The 15185-nt window shown below is 34.4% G+C and overlaps 1 protein-coding gene across 4 annotated transcripts in view; it reads right to left on the bottom strand.

Annotated features, from left to right (window-relative positions):
• Positions 1-311: 311 nt before the first annotated feature.
• The window catches only part of LOC125056394 (protein cramped), a 33412-nt gene continuing 18538 nt past the window's right edge, over positions 312-15185 (bottom strand). For 3 of the 4 annotated variants that reach the window (XM_047659452.1, XM_047659451.1, XM_047659454.1), the window contains 16 exons: positions 13221-13396; positions 12657-12789; positions 11545-11706; positions 10949-11322; positions 10622-10726; positions 9722-9835; positions 8928-9201; positions 7309-7432; positions 6888-6996; positions 6285-6395; positions 5802-5934; positions 4795-4891; positions 4189-4292; positions 3831-3959; positions 2061-2200; positions 313-1798 (listed from right to left, as the gene is read on the bottom strand). In XM_047659452.1, coding sequence (XP_047515408.1) covers positions 1682-1798; positions 2061-2200; positions 3831-3959; positions 4189-4292; positions 4795-4891; positions 5802-5934; positions 6285-6395; positions 6888-6996; positions 7309-7432; positions 8928-9201; positions 9722-9835; positions 10622-10726; positions 10949-11322; positions 11545-11706; positions 12657-12789; positions 13221-13396 — 2402 coding nt within the window. In that variant the 3' untranslated portion in view covers positions 313-1681. Of the gene's footprint in view, positions 1799-2060; positions 2201-3830; positions 3960-4188; positions 4293-4794; positions 4892-5801; positions 5935-6284; positions 6396-6887; positions 6997-7308; positions 7433-8927; positions 9202-9721; positions 9836-10621; positions 10727-10948; positions 11323-11544; positions 11707-12656; positions 12790-13220; positions 13397-15185 lie in introns of all 4 variants that reach the window. The other variant, XM_047659453.1, reaches the window with a different exon arrangement.

The following is a 15185-nucleotide window of genomic DNA, read 5'->3' as shown; positions in this document are numbered from 1 at the left end:
TAAATTTATATCAGCTAGTTAATGTTGGGACATAGAAATGAATATTCATGAGTTTGGATATTTTCTTTATTCAATGTCACAATAAAGGGTTTTTGAGAGTTATCATCATTGCGTAACAGTCAACGTCACTCACGTGACACAAAACAGTAGTTTGTTGAATCGACGGTGTCATAGCATGCTTGTAAATATCCTCAGATTTTTCCGTAGAATTCTGACATTTCATAAGTGTTACTACAAAAAAAAGTTATCCACCGAAAAAGGGACAAATGATTTATTTGAGGGCAATAAAAAAAAATGCTACGTATTTTTTTATGTTCTACCTAAAAAAAGGTAAATCTAAATATTTACTTACTCAAGTGACCTAATACAAAAATAACAAACATTTCAATATCACGAACATTATATCGGATTAAATTAAATTTCTTTATTTTATACCTTAGCTGGCAACATTGCCTACCAATTCCAGGTTTAGTAAACCTTTTTTAAAAAATAAAACTTTATCTTTACTTGTGCATTTTTTACTGTGTGTGATGAAAAGGGACGTAATTATCACTCGCCGTTAAACCACTTGTCATGTGGAGCACTGCACTTAATAAAATGGATACACTCATATTGAAATTGAAAAATCTGCCCAGCCAAAAAGGTTTAACATCTCTGACATGTCAAAATATATTTAGTATAGTATGTCTTCTGAGTTTTTAAGGCAATAGTAGTAGTTTTACAGTCAATATTAAAAATCTGAAATGGTTTTGAAATTTTTTTCAAATAGCCTACTAAAATGACTTACAAATTTTATATGAAAACTATTCACATCACAGACTTTATAGAAAACTTTATTTAATATTTTTTTAGCTATAGTACCAAGTCTAAATAGGATTTCACGACACCGGAGTAAATGCACAATTAGCATCAAGGGCTCCCCTACTAGTAGGTAATCAAAATAAATCTGTATAATGTCAACAATAAGTTCAATAGTTGGAATAAATAACATTAATAGAAATGTAGAATATTATATCGATATTTTTTATACAATGCATACACTAAACCTAAGTAACTAAAATACCTACAAGGTTATCTTATTAATGCGAATTTTGTAAACGTTTTTGACATTCATAAGCATGCCCTAAGACGCATCTAAATTGAATAAACGTATTTTGATTTGATTGATTTGAATGATCCATCGAAGTGTGCTAAAATCACTAACATTTAAACTAATATACAATTCAGGTAAAACACAAAGTTTTTTACCTTTTCAACATAATTCTTGTCCATCTTGACCATGCAAATTTTATTTGTCTATAAAAATTAAAATGTACAGTAATCCCTCCGTAGGTATGGTTCCGCGTTGTAGGAGCATTCTCCCATAACGCGTATGTATAACGAGTTATGTACAAATGAACAACAAATTATGTATGTAAAAATCATTATAAATGTCACAGTAGATAAATATAACGTATACAATCCCCGCGTTATATTGTGGAATAAGTGTTATACGAGAGACTGAAATCGCGTAATATAACCGTGTTATAAGGGGGTTTACTGCACTTTGTAAAATATTTTTCTGTCAGTGATAATTTTTGTAATACCCGAATACTTAATTCAAAAAATCTGTTTTCCATAATTTTAACAAATAAACCATAAGTTACAAAGGCGGTATCTACACAGATACATCTATAAAATACTAAGGTAGTTCTTCTCTATGGTCTCTTTGCTCTGTGACTTCGGCAGCAAGATCTGCAAATTTGGCCACATAGTCCACGCTCGACTCCGCCATTAGAGAATGTAGCTGCGATTCCACCTTTATCATAACATCAATATTTTAAGATTTCTTACAAATGATTTAGCTGCTAAATAATTTAAGTATTCTATTCAGAAATTTATATCTAAGGCCCCTAAAAACTGAAATTTCTTCCAAGTAGAAAATTGAGAAAAGTCCATTGTTTATTTGTCTATAGTCTATCTAGTCACTTGGTAACATTTTTTACCACTAGAAAGTATAAGGAATTCCTTAAGTATTTACTAATTCGATTATTTAATCGATAATATATTTAAATAAATACCGCAGTATCCGGATGACGTCCTTCCAGCTGGTTGAGGAACGAGCTGAGAGAGAAATCTTGGACGGAGCCTTCGAGCCATCCCTCAGCATCACGCAACAGTCGGGACGGAGACAGTGACATTGACTCGGATGTTAGAAAACCTTAGAAAGTATTTATATTCCTTCATTAGTCGCTATTTTAAGTTACACTTCTTTAGGCGCGTTATGAAAAATTTATGAGGGTGAAATTTTACGATGCGCGCGCACCGTGACACAAAATTAACAGAATGAAGTTGCCCACTAACGAATTCTTTTTAAACCAGCCGGGCGCCGAGCGTGCGCGAGCGAGATGGGAATAAGACAATCTACAAGTAAAAAGAAATACAATATGCTTGAAGTTAGCAGCAATGCCAAGAATTTTGAATGACCATAATGACCTTTTTAAACAAGTAAAGGAGTTTTAATATTTTTTTTAAAGAAATTTAGCAATGCTTTTTCACAAAGACCTATTGTTACTTAGTTAAAAGGTTATGAAACATATCTAGTTATTACATTGAATAATATACTAAATATTATTAAATTATTAAAGTTAAATATTTACTATTAATTATTTAATATTTAAAAAAATAAAGAAAGCCAAAGAAGAATAACTTCTTACGCGCGTGCATAAGTACACGCACCCTTTTCTTTAATACATTGTCTCTTAACTGATATCTACTAGATAGATAGATAACCTAACTTAAAACTAATATATATACATTATAACTATATGTGTGTTATCAAGGAATCTGCAGCCTAGCGATTATTTAGCAATTTACTGGAATTACGCGTGCATCACCCCGTGTAACCTCATTTGAAGTAATACTTCTTTTGGTGAGTTAGGGAAATATGATGAGGGTAAACTTTTACGATGCGCGCGCACTCCATCAAAAAAGAAAACTGACACCCTGAATATCTATTCAAACGTCGGTAAAACAGTCTGGGCCGCTAGTTGGCGCTTGCTCTGTTTTATCGACAAGTTGCATTCTGTCTGTTATGACGTAGTGTTTTTTTAAACCAAAATTTTGATTTCTATTAGAGAAAACCCGTTCCAATGTGATAAAAAAACATAGTTTTTATTGTAAAATATCATGATTAGTATATATTATATTGTTTCGGTTGGAAGTGACCATTAAAATCGACAAGAAAAATGCAATTCGATGAGGGAAACGTCATAGTATGAGATCCGGCTACAGGATTAGGGCGTTCATCGGTAATTTGCTAAAACCATTTTTAAGTATATTTTATAATTAGGACAATATATAGGAACCAAGTTGCCTATCAAAATTTGGCCGCTAGTATTTTAATGTAATTATTTTGAATTGATTTTTGGGAAACAATTTCGTGCACTTGTTTTTTTTTAAATAAAATATCATCTACATCACGGCAATTTACAAAAATATTTTAAAAAATCGATTGTCTGTAAAGTCGGTTTACTGACGATAGTTGAACGTGACAACGTCACGAATCGCTCACTCAAGTAGGAGAGAGACAGATGTCGAACGCTGAAGAGCGCGGAGTCCGATTGTGCCTCTCTGTCGCTTCGCGCTCTCGCTTGTACTTCAAGCCTTAAATGGAACGCCTCAGAGCGAGGTAACGCCGCATAAGTCATGTTTTTTCGTGCGTGCAGCCGGCTCCATCAATTTATAAGACGTTGTCACGCCAAAATGCATTCACTGTTACTAGATTGATAAAATTAATTTAGTTCCAATTCAGTTACAGTTCAGTTATCAAACTATTATGCAAAACTCACTCGTCATGTCGGTCTGTTCTGACTTCATCGAGGATGGCACAGAGTTTGATTCTTTCGACTTGTCTGTCGCCCCATTCTGGCTGCTCGCTTTTTCTTTAACATCATTGGTATCTTCTCCATTCATTTTATCTGAACATAAATATATAGATTTCTACAGAGTTTAGACTATTTAAAAGAGAACTCAAAAATGGATATAGAATTTTTTCGTTTATATCTCCCGCACCTTAGGGTGCTCCCCATCACTTCTATCATTTAACTATGATTTATTAAAAATAATAAGTTAAATCAAATATATAATCATTTAAAATTCAATCAAAGGAAATATTAAATATGGCAAAGGTATTTATAAATCCAATACCATGGTCTTCATCTTCTTCTGGTGGGTTTATGGGAATCCGACGATCTCCGTCGTGGAAGAAGAATCGACCGTTCGACTCACTCAGAACGTAGTAGGCTGACAAACTGAAATAAGTATTTTATAAGTGAAAAGGGAATAAGGCAATAAGTTAGGTTTTTCGTTTGAAGTTAAATTTCTTATTTTTGAAGTTATACTTATTTTGGTGCGTTAGGGAAAAATAATAAGAGCAAATTTATACGATGCGCGCGCACACCGTCACAAAAAACCGAAACCCTTAATATCTGTTGAAACGTCGGTAAAACAGTCTCAGCCGCTAGTTGGCGCTTGCTCTGTTTTATCGACAAGTTGCATTGTCTGTCATGGCGTAGAGTTTTTCAGAGTCGTGTTTATTTAAGCCAAAATAATGAGTTTGTCTTTATTTAAATCAACAATTAGTGCATATTATATCGTTTCGATTAGAGGTGACCATTAAAATGGATAAGAAAAATGCCATTCAAAGAGGGAAATGTCCCTCTAAAGTGCTCGAAGAAAATTATTACGCTAAAGAAGTATAACTTCTAACGCGTGTACATAAGTACACACACATTTTTTATAGTAATTACTCACTCAGCGGTTGAAGTAGGCGGCGGAGGAGGCGGTCTGGGCAGAATCCTAGGTGGTGTGGGCGCAGACGAATGCGGGACTAGTTTTACTGGGATCAAATCTGGAACATAATTGCACATTTCATCATGTTATATATGTTTAGATATATAAAACCCTTAGTTATAAGTGGCACGATAGAATAAATCATTTTATGAAATGGTCTGGTGCTCAGGAGTGTAATTTAAAAAACCAAACGAACTTCAAATATCGTTTAACATTTTTATCTATATACTAGTGGACCCGACAGACGTTGTCCTGCATGATATTTCAAGCAATTAGTAAAGCTAAGTATGAAAGTACCGACTGCAGCGCCATCTGGCGGGCTGATTTGAATCTAAACCATTCCCAGATCCCCTTGAACACACACAAAAAATTTCATCAAAATCGGTCCAGTCGTTTGAGAGAAGTTCAGTGACATACACACTCACAGAAGAATTATATATATAAAGATCTCCACTGGCTGAATATGGGTATTATGTCTCAAAAACTACTGTAATACTGTTAAGTTAAAATCATCTCGATAACACTAAGTGTTCGACAATTTATGGATTATCATACATACACGTTTGATTGATAGCCAAAATAGATAGTGAAATACAATCCAATTCTTACAATATATTTTATTTATTTATTTGGACCATAAAATTAGGACTAACACAATATCGGACATACATACAAAAATATAAAAAGCGGTGCCGAGCAGTGCTAACATGTGGACACGGCCAGTAGATACAATAAACAGTGTAATACAAACTACCATAAAATTTAAAAAAACTATAAAAAGAATTAAACTGTTTGATCCAAGAAATGAAATAATCGGTACTGTGTCTTAATTCTACTCTTCGCTGAGGCTAAATAACCATGAAAAATGTCAAAACTCTGTGCAATGTTATCATAAACAGGTCAAACTCATATGAAAATAATTGATGATGGACAAAAATGCCGTAAGAGCAAATTAAAAATGTACTCACTGCTGGTAGGAGGCAACTTGGGCAGAAGAGGTAACAGTCTCTGAACGACGACCCTAGGGCTGTCACGTTCTGACACTCTGGGCCTTCCGCGACGACGGCGCGGTAGCCCATCTAGGCTCATGGCACTGCTCTTCTGAATATTATAAAGATAATTTATAAAAAAAAGTGCGTGCGTACAAAGTACACATGTCAGAAGGGAAACTTCTTTGGCAAACTAATTTTAACTCGTGTTTATTTAGATTTCCGAGACTTAGAGGGAGGGAAAAAGGAAGATATGTTAGGAATTTAACTGTCATTAAAATATTAAAGGTGTCGAGAATTAATACAAATTATGAATTTCATTTTTTTAATTTCAATAAAGGTGCCTAAAGAAGTTTGACTTCAAAATAGGGCGCTTAACAAAAATCTATGCTATTTTAAACCCCAAGAACGTCAGGAATGGTACGAGCAATCCTTCTAAAGCTACACGAAGGTTATACTTGCCTCAGTAGCACAAGGGCGTGGCGCTATGGGTGTCGGATGACGGAACACTGAGTTGTAATCGTTTTTCGGTATTAAATTCGGCGGTTCTTGAGTTGGGTGCGGCTGCGATTTCTAGAAACGGCAAATTGAGAAAGCATTAGTTCAATTCTAACTTTCTTTTATAGGATAGGGGGGCAAATCAGCCCCGGCGCCCCGAAAGGGCACCCATTTTAGGGGTTTCGTTGTCCGTTTGTTCCCACACACTATAATGGGTCACATGATGAAATGATTGCATACTTAGGTCTTCGAGCGGAAGAGAGATAGATGCGAAGCAAGCGTAACAGGACAATGAGCGTAACGGGACAGTGTACGTAACGGGACAGTGTACGTAACGGGACGATGAGTAATGATTTTTTTGTGCTTGTAGCCGGCGTTCATAAATTTATTAGACATTGTCACGTCAAAAACCCAAAATTACGAAGAGAAATGGGTAGGCACGCAGGCAGTGTTTAAAAAAATGAGAGGAAATGCAAAATTCTCTCCTTTTTGTCTAAGTACTAACGAGTAAATAGTGATAAGAACAAGGCATATATGGCTTTGAAATCCTCAAACATCTGAACCTACCTGCGGCTGTTTTTTTGGACACACGTGTCCACAATTGCATTTCGACATTGGAGCGTTTGCAGCGGTTGTGATATGAGTGTTGCCAGCTAACGCCAGGAGACGCTTTAATCTAAAACATATATTAAATACTATAGTACTTTATTCTAAACGTCGATATATAATATACAATAACATCTTCCCACCACGGTTGGTCGCCGCGGGAAGATCAGACCACCACCCTCTAACAAAAAAAACATAATATATATATATAGCATCGCTCAATACTAGGACTTTAAAAGTTAGAGGAGGTCTTTGCCAAGAGGCACACCAAACTCCGATATATACTGGAGTGAAAATATATTAAAGTTCAGATATATAAAACGACAGAGTTTCGGAATTTAAAGGCTATATTATTATTATTACTATATAACATATTGCTCACCTATCACTGAGTAAAGAAAACCCGTGCGAAGCCTGGCTGGCTGGTTGATCAGCTCTGTTGATGAGTTTGCTGACCAGCTTCAGAGTACCCGAAGACTTGTGGTCTGGAGATGATAGAGCTTCACCTTCAACGTTAAGAAAGAGAAACGACATTAATGAACGTCAATTTGTTACAGAAGAATTTGTTTGATAAATCTTCAGGAATTTTACGTATATACAAGTCAATCGTAACTAATTTGAAATTTATTTATTTTGTAATCCTACATAATTATATTATTTATAACAAAAAAACAATTGTACTAAAGTTTTGGATATAACTTTGAGATGGAATACATAATATTCGTATATACTAAAAGGTTCAAATATTTGCTGATCCATATAGTCCAGTCAGTCAAGACAATTAATTCATTATAATTCCAAAAGTTTTCAAATTTTGATGTAAGGTCGGGAGTGGTATTAAAACAAACTATAAAATTTTGCAACCTGCTCTGCGGTCCGGAACATTGTTAAAAATGCAATAAATGATAATTTGCTCAGTTCTTGAGACCAAAATTCCAAAAGTTCTGCAAAGTTGGAGTGGTGTTAAATATATTATTTTACATCACGTGTCAAATTTGCAACCAATTTAAGTGTACGGAATATTTTTTGTTATTAAAAATTAATGTTTTTCTTTATTAAACTGAAGGAAAACGTTCCAAAAGTTCTGCAAATTTGACAGATATATCGAAAATAAAATAAATAACAAAAAATGTTCCGTACACTTAGGTTGGTTGCAAATTTTATACGTGATATGAAATATTATATCGAAAACTTCCCCAAGTTTGCAGAACTTTTGGAATTTTTTTCACGACCATACAGCAAAAATTAATTTAATTGCAATTTTAACAATGTTCCGGACTGCGGACAAGGTTGCAAAATGAGATTTATTGTCGTCCCAATGTACCATTCACTTGACCGAAGTTTGAAAACTTTTGGAATTATTATCAAATTTTCGATTTCGAATGTCTATAATGACTGGTCTAATAGGTCAATCAAACTGAAAAGATCAAATGGTTGTTTTTCTTATAGGTTTGTTTATATTTGCTTTTTTTTAATGACCTCACACACTTTGTGACTGTATGTCAATTATTTCTTTTTTTATAAAGATTATTCTTTATAAAAAAAATTAAAATATATAGTAGCAATATTTGTAAATATGTGAGCACCATGTATCTACATAATAATTTTGTTACCGGCTGCATTGTTTTTATAGCACCATGCCCCTATTTTATTTCAGTATATACTACGTATATATATTTTAATTCACATATAATTATCAAATCAATGTAAACTAAATATTGTAAAAACTGTTTTAAAAGAGTAAGTATGGAGTTTCTTGCCAATTCTTTTCAATATAAAACTACTCTTTGCAAGGAGCAACTGTAATTTTTTTTAAATATTTTAATTTGTAATTTTGACTTTACAAAAGGAAAAAATTAATAAAAAATATTAAATACATTTAACTCAGTAATTTATAATTATGTATTGTGTGATGATGAATAAACACACAAAAATACGCAATAGCGTAGGTAAATATAATTTTGAATACTATACAAATCTAATGCTAGAAAAATAACTTACATTTCCTCTCATCACCAGACATTCCATCGTTACTATCCTGGCTGAATGTGTTCTTGGGCGAAAACAATATATCTGTATCACTTTTGTCTCTCTCGTCTTCCACAGAACTGTCGCCTTTTTCGGGTGTTTTGTTACCCTTCTCCCTCTTGTCTATAGCTCTGTCCTTGTCTGTCTTGTCGCTTTCGGATGTTTTCTGAGCTTTGATTGGCTGCGGCAAAGGGGGCGTGGCTTCGGCCCACCAATAGTCGAGCTCCAATTTCGAACGAGATCCAAGCTGTAGTATCAAATATGATGAATTAGTAAATGTTAATAGAAAAAAAAGGGTGCGTGTACTTACGTACGCGCGTAAGAAGTTATACTTCTTTGGCATTATTAAAAATAGTTTTTGTTGTTATTAATTGTTTTTTAAAAAATTAATTACAAATAATCAAAGACTGGAAAAGGAGTCATTAAAGTCAATAAAGTTCAGTTTACATTTGAAAAATTAAATAAATATTTATTATTATTCTCTTACATTAAGTGTAACATAAATTCTATTATTATTAGAATGTTGTTTTTAAATTATGTCCAATGCCGTAGCATCTTCCGTGGGCAACTTCATTCTGTTAATTATGTGTCACGGTGCGCGCGCATCGTAAAATTTCACTCTCATCAATTTTTCATAACGCGCCTAAAGAAGTATAACTTCAAAAATATTCTTTATAAGATTTGTTACAACAAGATTACTTTAAGATTTTGTTAATAATATATATTTTTTTTAAATTCTGTTCGATAGTTCAATTTGAATGTCTCACCATAAGATATAGGTCTCCGATAGTTAGATCTCCAGCGTCGTATTGACTCCAACCAGCGCGAATTTGTCGTATCGCTGTTTCTACGTCTATAACAGGCTTTATTTCCTCCTCACACTAAAAAAAACAGCATAATTTGAGGCTTTTATACGAAAATAATAAGTACAAACCTCGTTCCGATATATCCTTACCAAGAAGAAAGGCACACAATTGTCAGTCGTTAGGATATGGAGAAATTATTTTAGTTTGGGAACAGTAAGTTATCAGTGTAAGGTGGAAGTCACCTATTGATACTTTGCCTTACAAAAGTCACCAAACAAACAAAAGACTACAAAATTAAAAATAGAGGACGTAACTATTAACAAATGTATAAATAAAAACAAAAATCCGTCTAAGGGTGCGTACAGACTATGTAACATATTATATAACTTGTGTTTTATAACACGTCCACATTATGTAACCTTGTTATTCAACATTATAACATAAAACAATACTGTACACATTAGAATAACAATGCAATATAACAATTTTAAATAACAAAAGAAAAACAAAAAAACGTAAATGCTGGGTTCGTCCTAGCATACATATCAATGACATGTTATTATAACATTCAGTGTCCACATTATCTGAAACATGTTGTATAGCAATGTTGTATAACATGTTATGTTATATAGTCTGTACGCACCTTTACATAATCCGAGTGAAACTATCCACTAACTATCAAAAATTCTGACGATCGGCCGAGTTCAAATATTTTGATCGAACAGTAATATAAACTTAATAAACATCTGAAGAAAATTAAATAAACTATGCAATAGATATATGTACTACTAAAATATTCGCCAGAAAATTTGTTACTAAAGGAATAAGAAAAACTCAAATAATTTTAGATCACCACAATACCTTCGGCTCTTCCGCCTTTAACTCTTCGCTTTTGATTTCATCTGAACCTTGAACCAATGTGTAGATACTGCCGCCACGCTTTTTTGGCCGAATTCGAAATTTTACCTGAAATTTCAATTGCGGCAATAATTAGTATTTCGTTCGCTGTCACAACATTCTACCATAATGTCTTAAATATCTTTATTAATAATCAAAATCACCGGTACTATCTGCCAGGCACCAACTTAAATCTTTAATTAGCGACTGTGCGTTTAAACTCCACGGCCCAAGAGTCTCTACTCCAAAGGGAACAAAATCAAAATGTATAATTAAATTAGTATCACCTACCTTAAGATGGTTAAACTTCTCCTTATCAACCCTTCCATCACTCTCGTTATCAGTATCACTCTTATTATATTTTTCCTCATCCTCCATCTCAGAGAAACTGTCCTTTTCCCTTTCCGACATGATGTTGTCTCTCTCTAACGGCTCTCCGTCTTCCTCGGCCGTTTCTTCGGCTTTCAAATCCTTTTCATCTTCACTGGGTTTTTCTTCATCGTCATGTATATTTTTAAAGTGCGCCATCAGCTCTATACCGTCTATGGCCGTTTCGTCAATATTTATCAACTTACTATCTTCATCCAATTTGATCTTTTTCGTCTCATCTTTGTCTTTTTCTGATGTGCTATCTTTCCTTTGGCGTTTTGGTGTTCTTATTTTTACTGGAATGTAACAAATGTTTTATTGAATATCCCTCCAAGAAAATTGGGAAGATGAAATAAAAGAGATAGCGGGGAAATATTGAAAAATAGTAGAAAAAATGAGAGACAAATAGAAGAATTTGAAGGAAAATTGAAAATTAAGGACAAATATTTACTTTAAGGAAAATATAATAAAACTGGAGACTCCACGCAACGCTTGTTTATTACAAAAAAAAATCGTACCACTATCCTTGTCTCGAGGCAAAGATCCCATCCTCTCCAGGTAAGAAGAGAAGCAGATTTTCTGGCTGGACAACTGTTCGCTTGGACTGAGAACGGGTAAGTGTATCTCTGCTCCGGGACGAGGTCCGAGGTGTAACGCAAGCTTTTTAGGTAGTGTACCTTCTAGAAAATAGGTAAAAATAAATATATTTAAATGTAATTCTGCGCTCTTTGACCATAAGTCTTAAATAAATAAAGTCAACCAATTCTTAAAAGACGACTAGCGCGCTTGCGAGCCTTCTGGCAGTGCGAGTGTCCACGGGCGGCGGTATCACTTAAGGGCCTTATCAAGCTAGCGGTTTGCGAGCGGCTTTGGGGCGGAGCGGGCACGCAGCGAATACGTCGCGAAGACGCCGTGGCTGCGCAGCGAGAACGTCGCGCACGCCTGGCGGATATGAAACGTTTTCGTCGCGTGTTCGCAGCGAGTTAACGACGTACAATACTCAGTTAAAAAATGGATTTTCAACAATACAAAAATTTTTTCGTGAGACATGTCAAGCTATTATTAAAAACTTGTTCCATATTTGTATACTACCCAAGAAAACAGAAGACTGGGAAAACATTAGGAAAGGTTTTTAAGAAAACGCTGATTTTTGCATAGGACAGTGCAGTGGACGGCAAACATTAGGATAAAAGTATTTCACTATGATCCGCCTGTGACTCCAACTACAAGTAAATATTTGTTGATGTCGGTTCATATGGAAAAAGTTCAGATTCAACTATATTTGACAGAAGCCAATTGAGAATTAATATAGAATTAAATCGTTTAAATATCCCACAATCGAAACAAATAACAAACAAAAAAACAATCTCGTATTCGTGTCTCGTTACGAACTAAAGTGTACGGGTACGCAGCGAATACGTCACAAAAACGCCGCGCTTGGGCAGCGAATGCGTTGCAAACGCGCAGCGAGACAGCCGCGAAAAGCAGCGTGGACGCCATTTTGTAGTCTCGTACAAATGTCCTGTACGCCCCGCCTCGAAGCCGCTCGCAAACCGCTTGTATGATAAGGCCCTAACATCAGATGAGCCTCCTGCAACATAAAAAAGCTGTTAATAACCAAATGATGTACCTCTAGCTATAATCCTGTCTATCTCCAAGTTGAGATGTGATTCAAGCTCGTCATTGCTCTCTCGTTCATAATCTTCATGGCTCAAATGATCTTTTTCTAATCCATTTGTAATAATGGATTCTTTGTAGTGCGACTGATTTTTGTTAAGGTTATTTGCGATTTTTAATTTTATTACACAATTGTCTTACGGAGCGTTCAAGTATTACGTAACGAATTTTGGGAGGGGGGGTCCTTTTGTAAAACGTTACGATGCAGGGCGGGGATTTAATTACGCGTATTGTTAATATTATTTTTGATTTTCTAGTACTTTACACCACATAATGGTAACTTTTAGGTATAAAAAGTCACTAGGTGGTCACGAAACGTTTTACTAGTGGGTACAGAAAAACATTACGGCGCGTTGCATGGGGGGGGGGGGATTGAACACTCCCTTATTGCGAACAGTAAGTTCACAAGTAATCATGGTATCGATTAGAAATTTATATCAAAACTATAGAGAAGATTCCAGAATAGTAAAAATGTATTGATGTATCTAAAGAAGGTAATGTATCGTGAAAAGGATACGGTTTTCCACCGTTTCTGCAGCGCTTTGATAAAAGCAGCGAGCCGAGTCCGCAAAGGTAAGGCGGCCACCATGCGAGGATTGTGCGCTGCGGCTTGTACGCGTGCCCACGCACACGTATTACGTGCACGTAATACAACTTGAGCACGCGAACAAACACGCGTACCACACGCGCGATCTGAAACAATTTTATAAGTATACTAGCGGACCCGTCAGACAGACACAAACAATTTAATCAAAACATGTCCAGCGGGTAAGGGGTTTAATTACGAACACATGCACAGACGATTTATATATATAGCAGCTGTTTATTAGCTAGCTAGCTATATATAAATAACCTAGATACCGACTGCAGCGCCATCTGCCTGGCTGATTTGTGAATCTAAACCATCCAGGGCCACCCAAACACATACAAAAAAATTCAAATCGGTCCAGCCGTTTAAGAGTTCAGTGACATACTTACGTACAATAGAATTATATATGTAAGGAAAACATAATATATTTTCCTATTGTCTATATTGTATTTTATATAAACTCTTTTGTAATGTTGTCTTTGCCGTCTGATCGACAATGTTTAATTTGTCACTTGACATAATATATGTAAGATATTTTTATTTTTTCATTATATTATTTTACTTTATAAAGCCTAGAATATAGGCTTTAAATGTTGTTTCTTTTGTACAGAGAAACGCAGTTGCGCCTTACTTATTCCCAGTATAAGCGATTGATACTATTATATATATAAAGATGAATCACGAAAGATTATAGCAATATTCTTTCACTTAATTTTTTATTGATATTTATATTTTTAGGTACACGAAATGAATACGTAATTATTCTTAAAAATATATCTCTCTCATAATATATGTTATTTAGTAAAACTCCTAAATTAGTAGACGATGTAAAACACAGCTATTAAAGGTAATTATAGAGATGATACTGATTACAATCAAAATATATTTATTTGATACAGGAAATCATTATAAACGCTATATTAGTTTTGTATATTAATGTTTTTTATCGTGGTTAAAGAGATGAACTGGCCGACGCCGCGGCAACTACAACTACTAATACTATACATACTAATACTATACTAATACTATATAATAATACTAAATATAAACTACTAATACTAACAACATATGCATTATTTACACATCTTTTCTTTTCATCGTTCCCATACTCCTCAGAAAAGGCTCGACCGATTCTTATGATTTCTTTTATGCATATTCAGTAAGTCTGAGAATCGGCTACTATTTTTTAAACGTCCACTCCAATTTTTTTTGTTTTTATTTTTTTATGATACAGCATACAAAAATACATACAACCCCTAATTTTCACCCCTATACGATCAACCTCTATTTTTTATTATTATAGATAGTTATTTTTATTGAACTAAACAAATGTTTCCTAGAAATAATATACATGGCAAAACAAACGTTCGCCGGGTCAGCTAGTAATCTTATAAAAACATACTTCAAATACAATGTATATGTATTACTTGAATTTACTTGTTAAAGTTTAATGAATAAGCTGAGGTATTAATTATGTGCCACCAATTGTATTGCAATGACATGTGCAATTATGATTACATATAATACTAGCAGACCGGCCCAGCGTTGCTGTGGCTAAGGTTTTTGTTATATTACATAGTAGCAAACTATTCAAGGCAAACGGTAGGAGAACACCAGTCATGGGGACCACCATGCTTCTTTGGTGGTTATGCCATTAAATTGTAGCTTATGTGAAACGTTGGTACTTTCAACACAGCGCCATCTGTTAGAATTGTGACTATCAAATAATGAACAAATATTTTGCAATAAAATAATATTGCGGGTATAAATTAAGATGTAAGCTATCCTATCTTTTAAGTTGGATCAAACTACACACGGTGTGCAAATTTGATTGATATCGGTTCGGTAGTTTAGGAGTCCATAGCGGACAAACAACGTGACACGTAATTTATA

Source organism: Pieris napi, chromosome 15 (assembly GCF_905475465.1).
Source record: "Pieris napi chromosome 15, ilPieNapi1.2, whole genome shotgun sequence".
Classification (NCBI taxonomy): domain Eukaryota; kingdom Metazoa; phylum Arthropoda; class Insecta; order Lepidoptera; family Pieridae; genus Pieris; species Pieris napi.
Note: the sequence above shows the minus strand (reverse complement) of the source record. Positions and strands in the feature narration are given on the sequence as shown.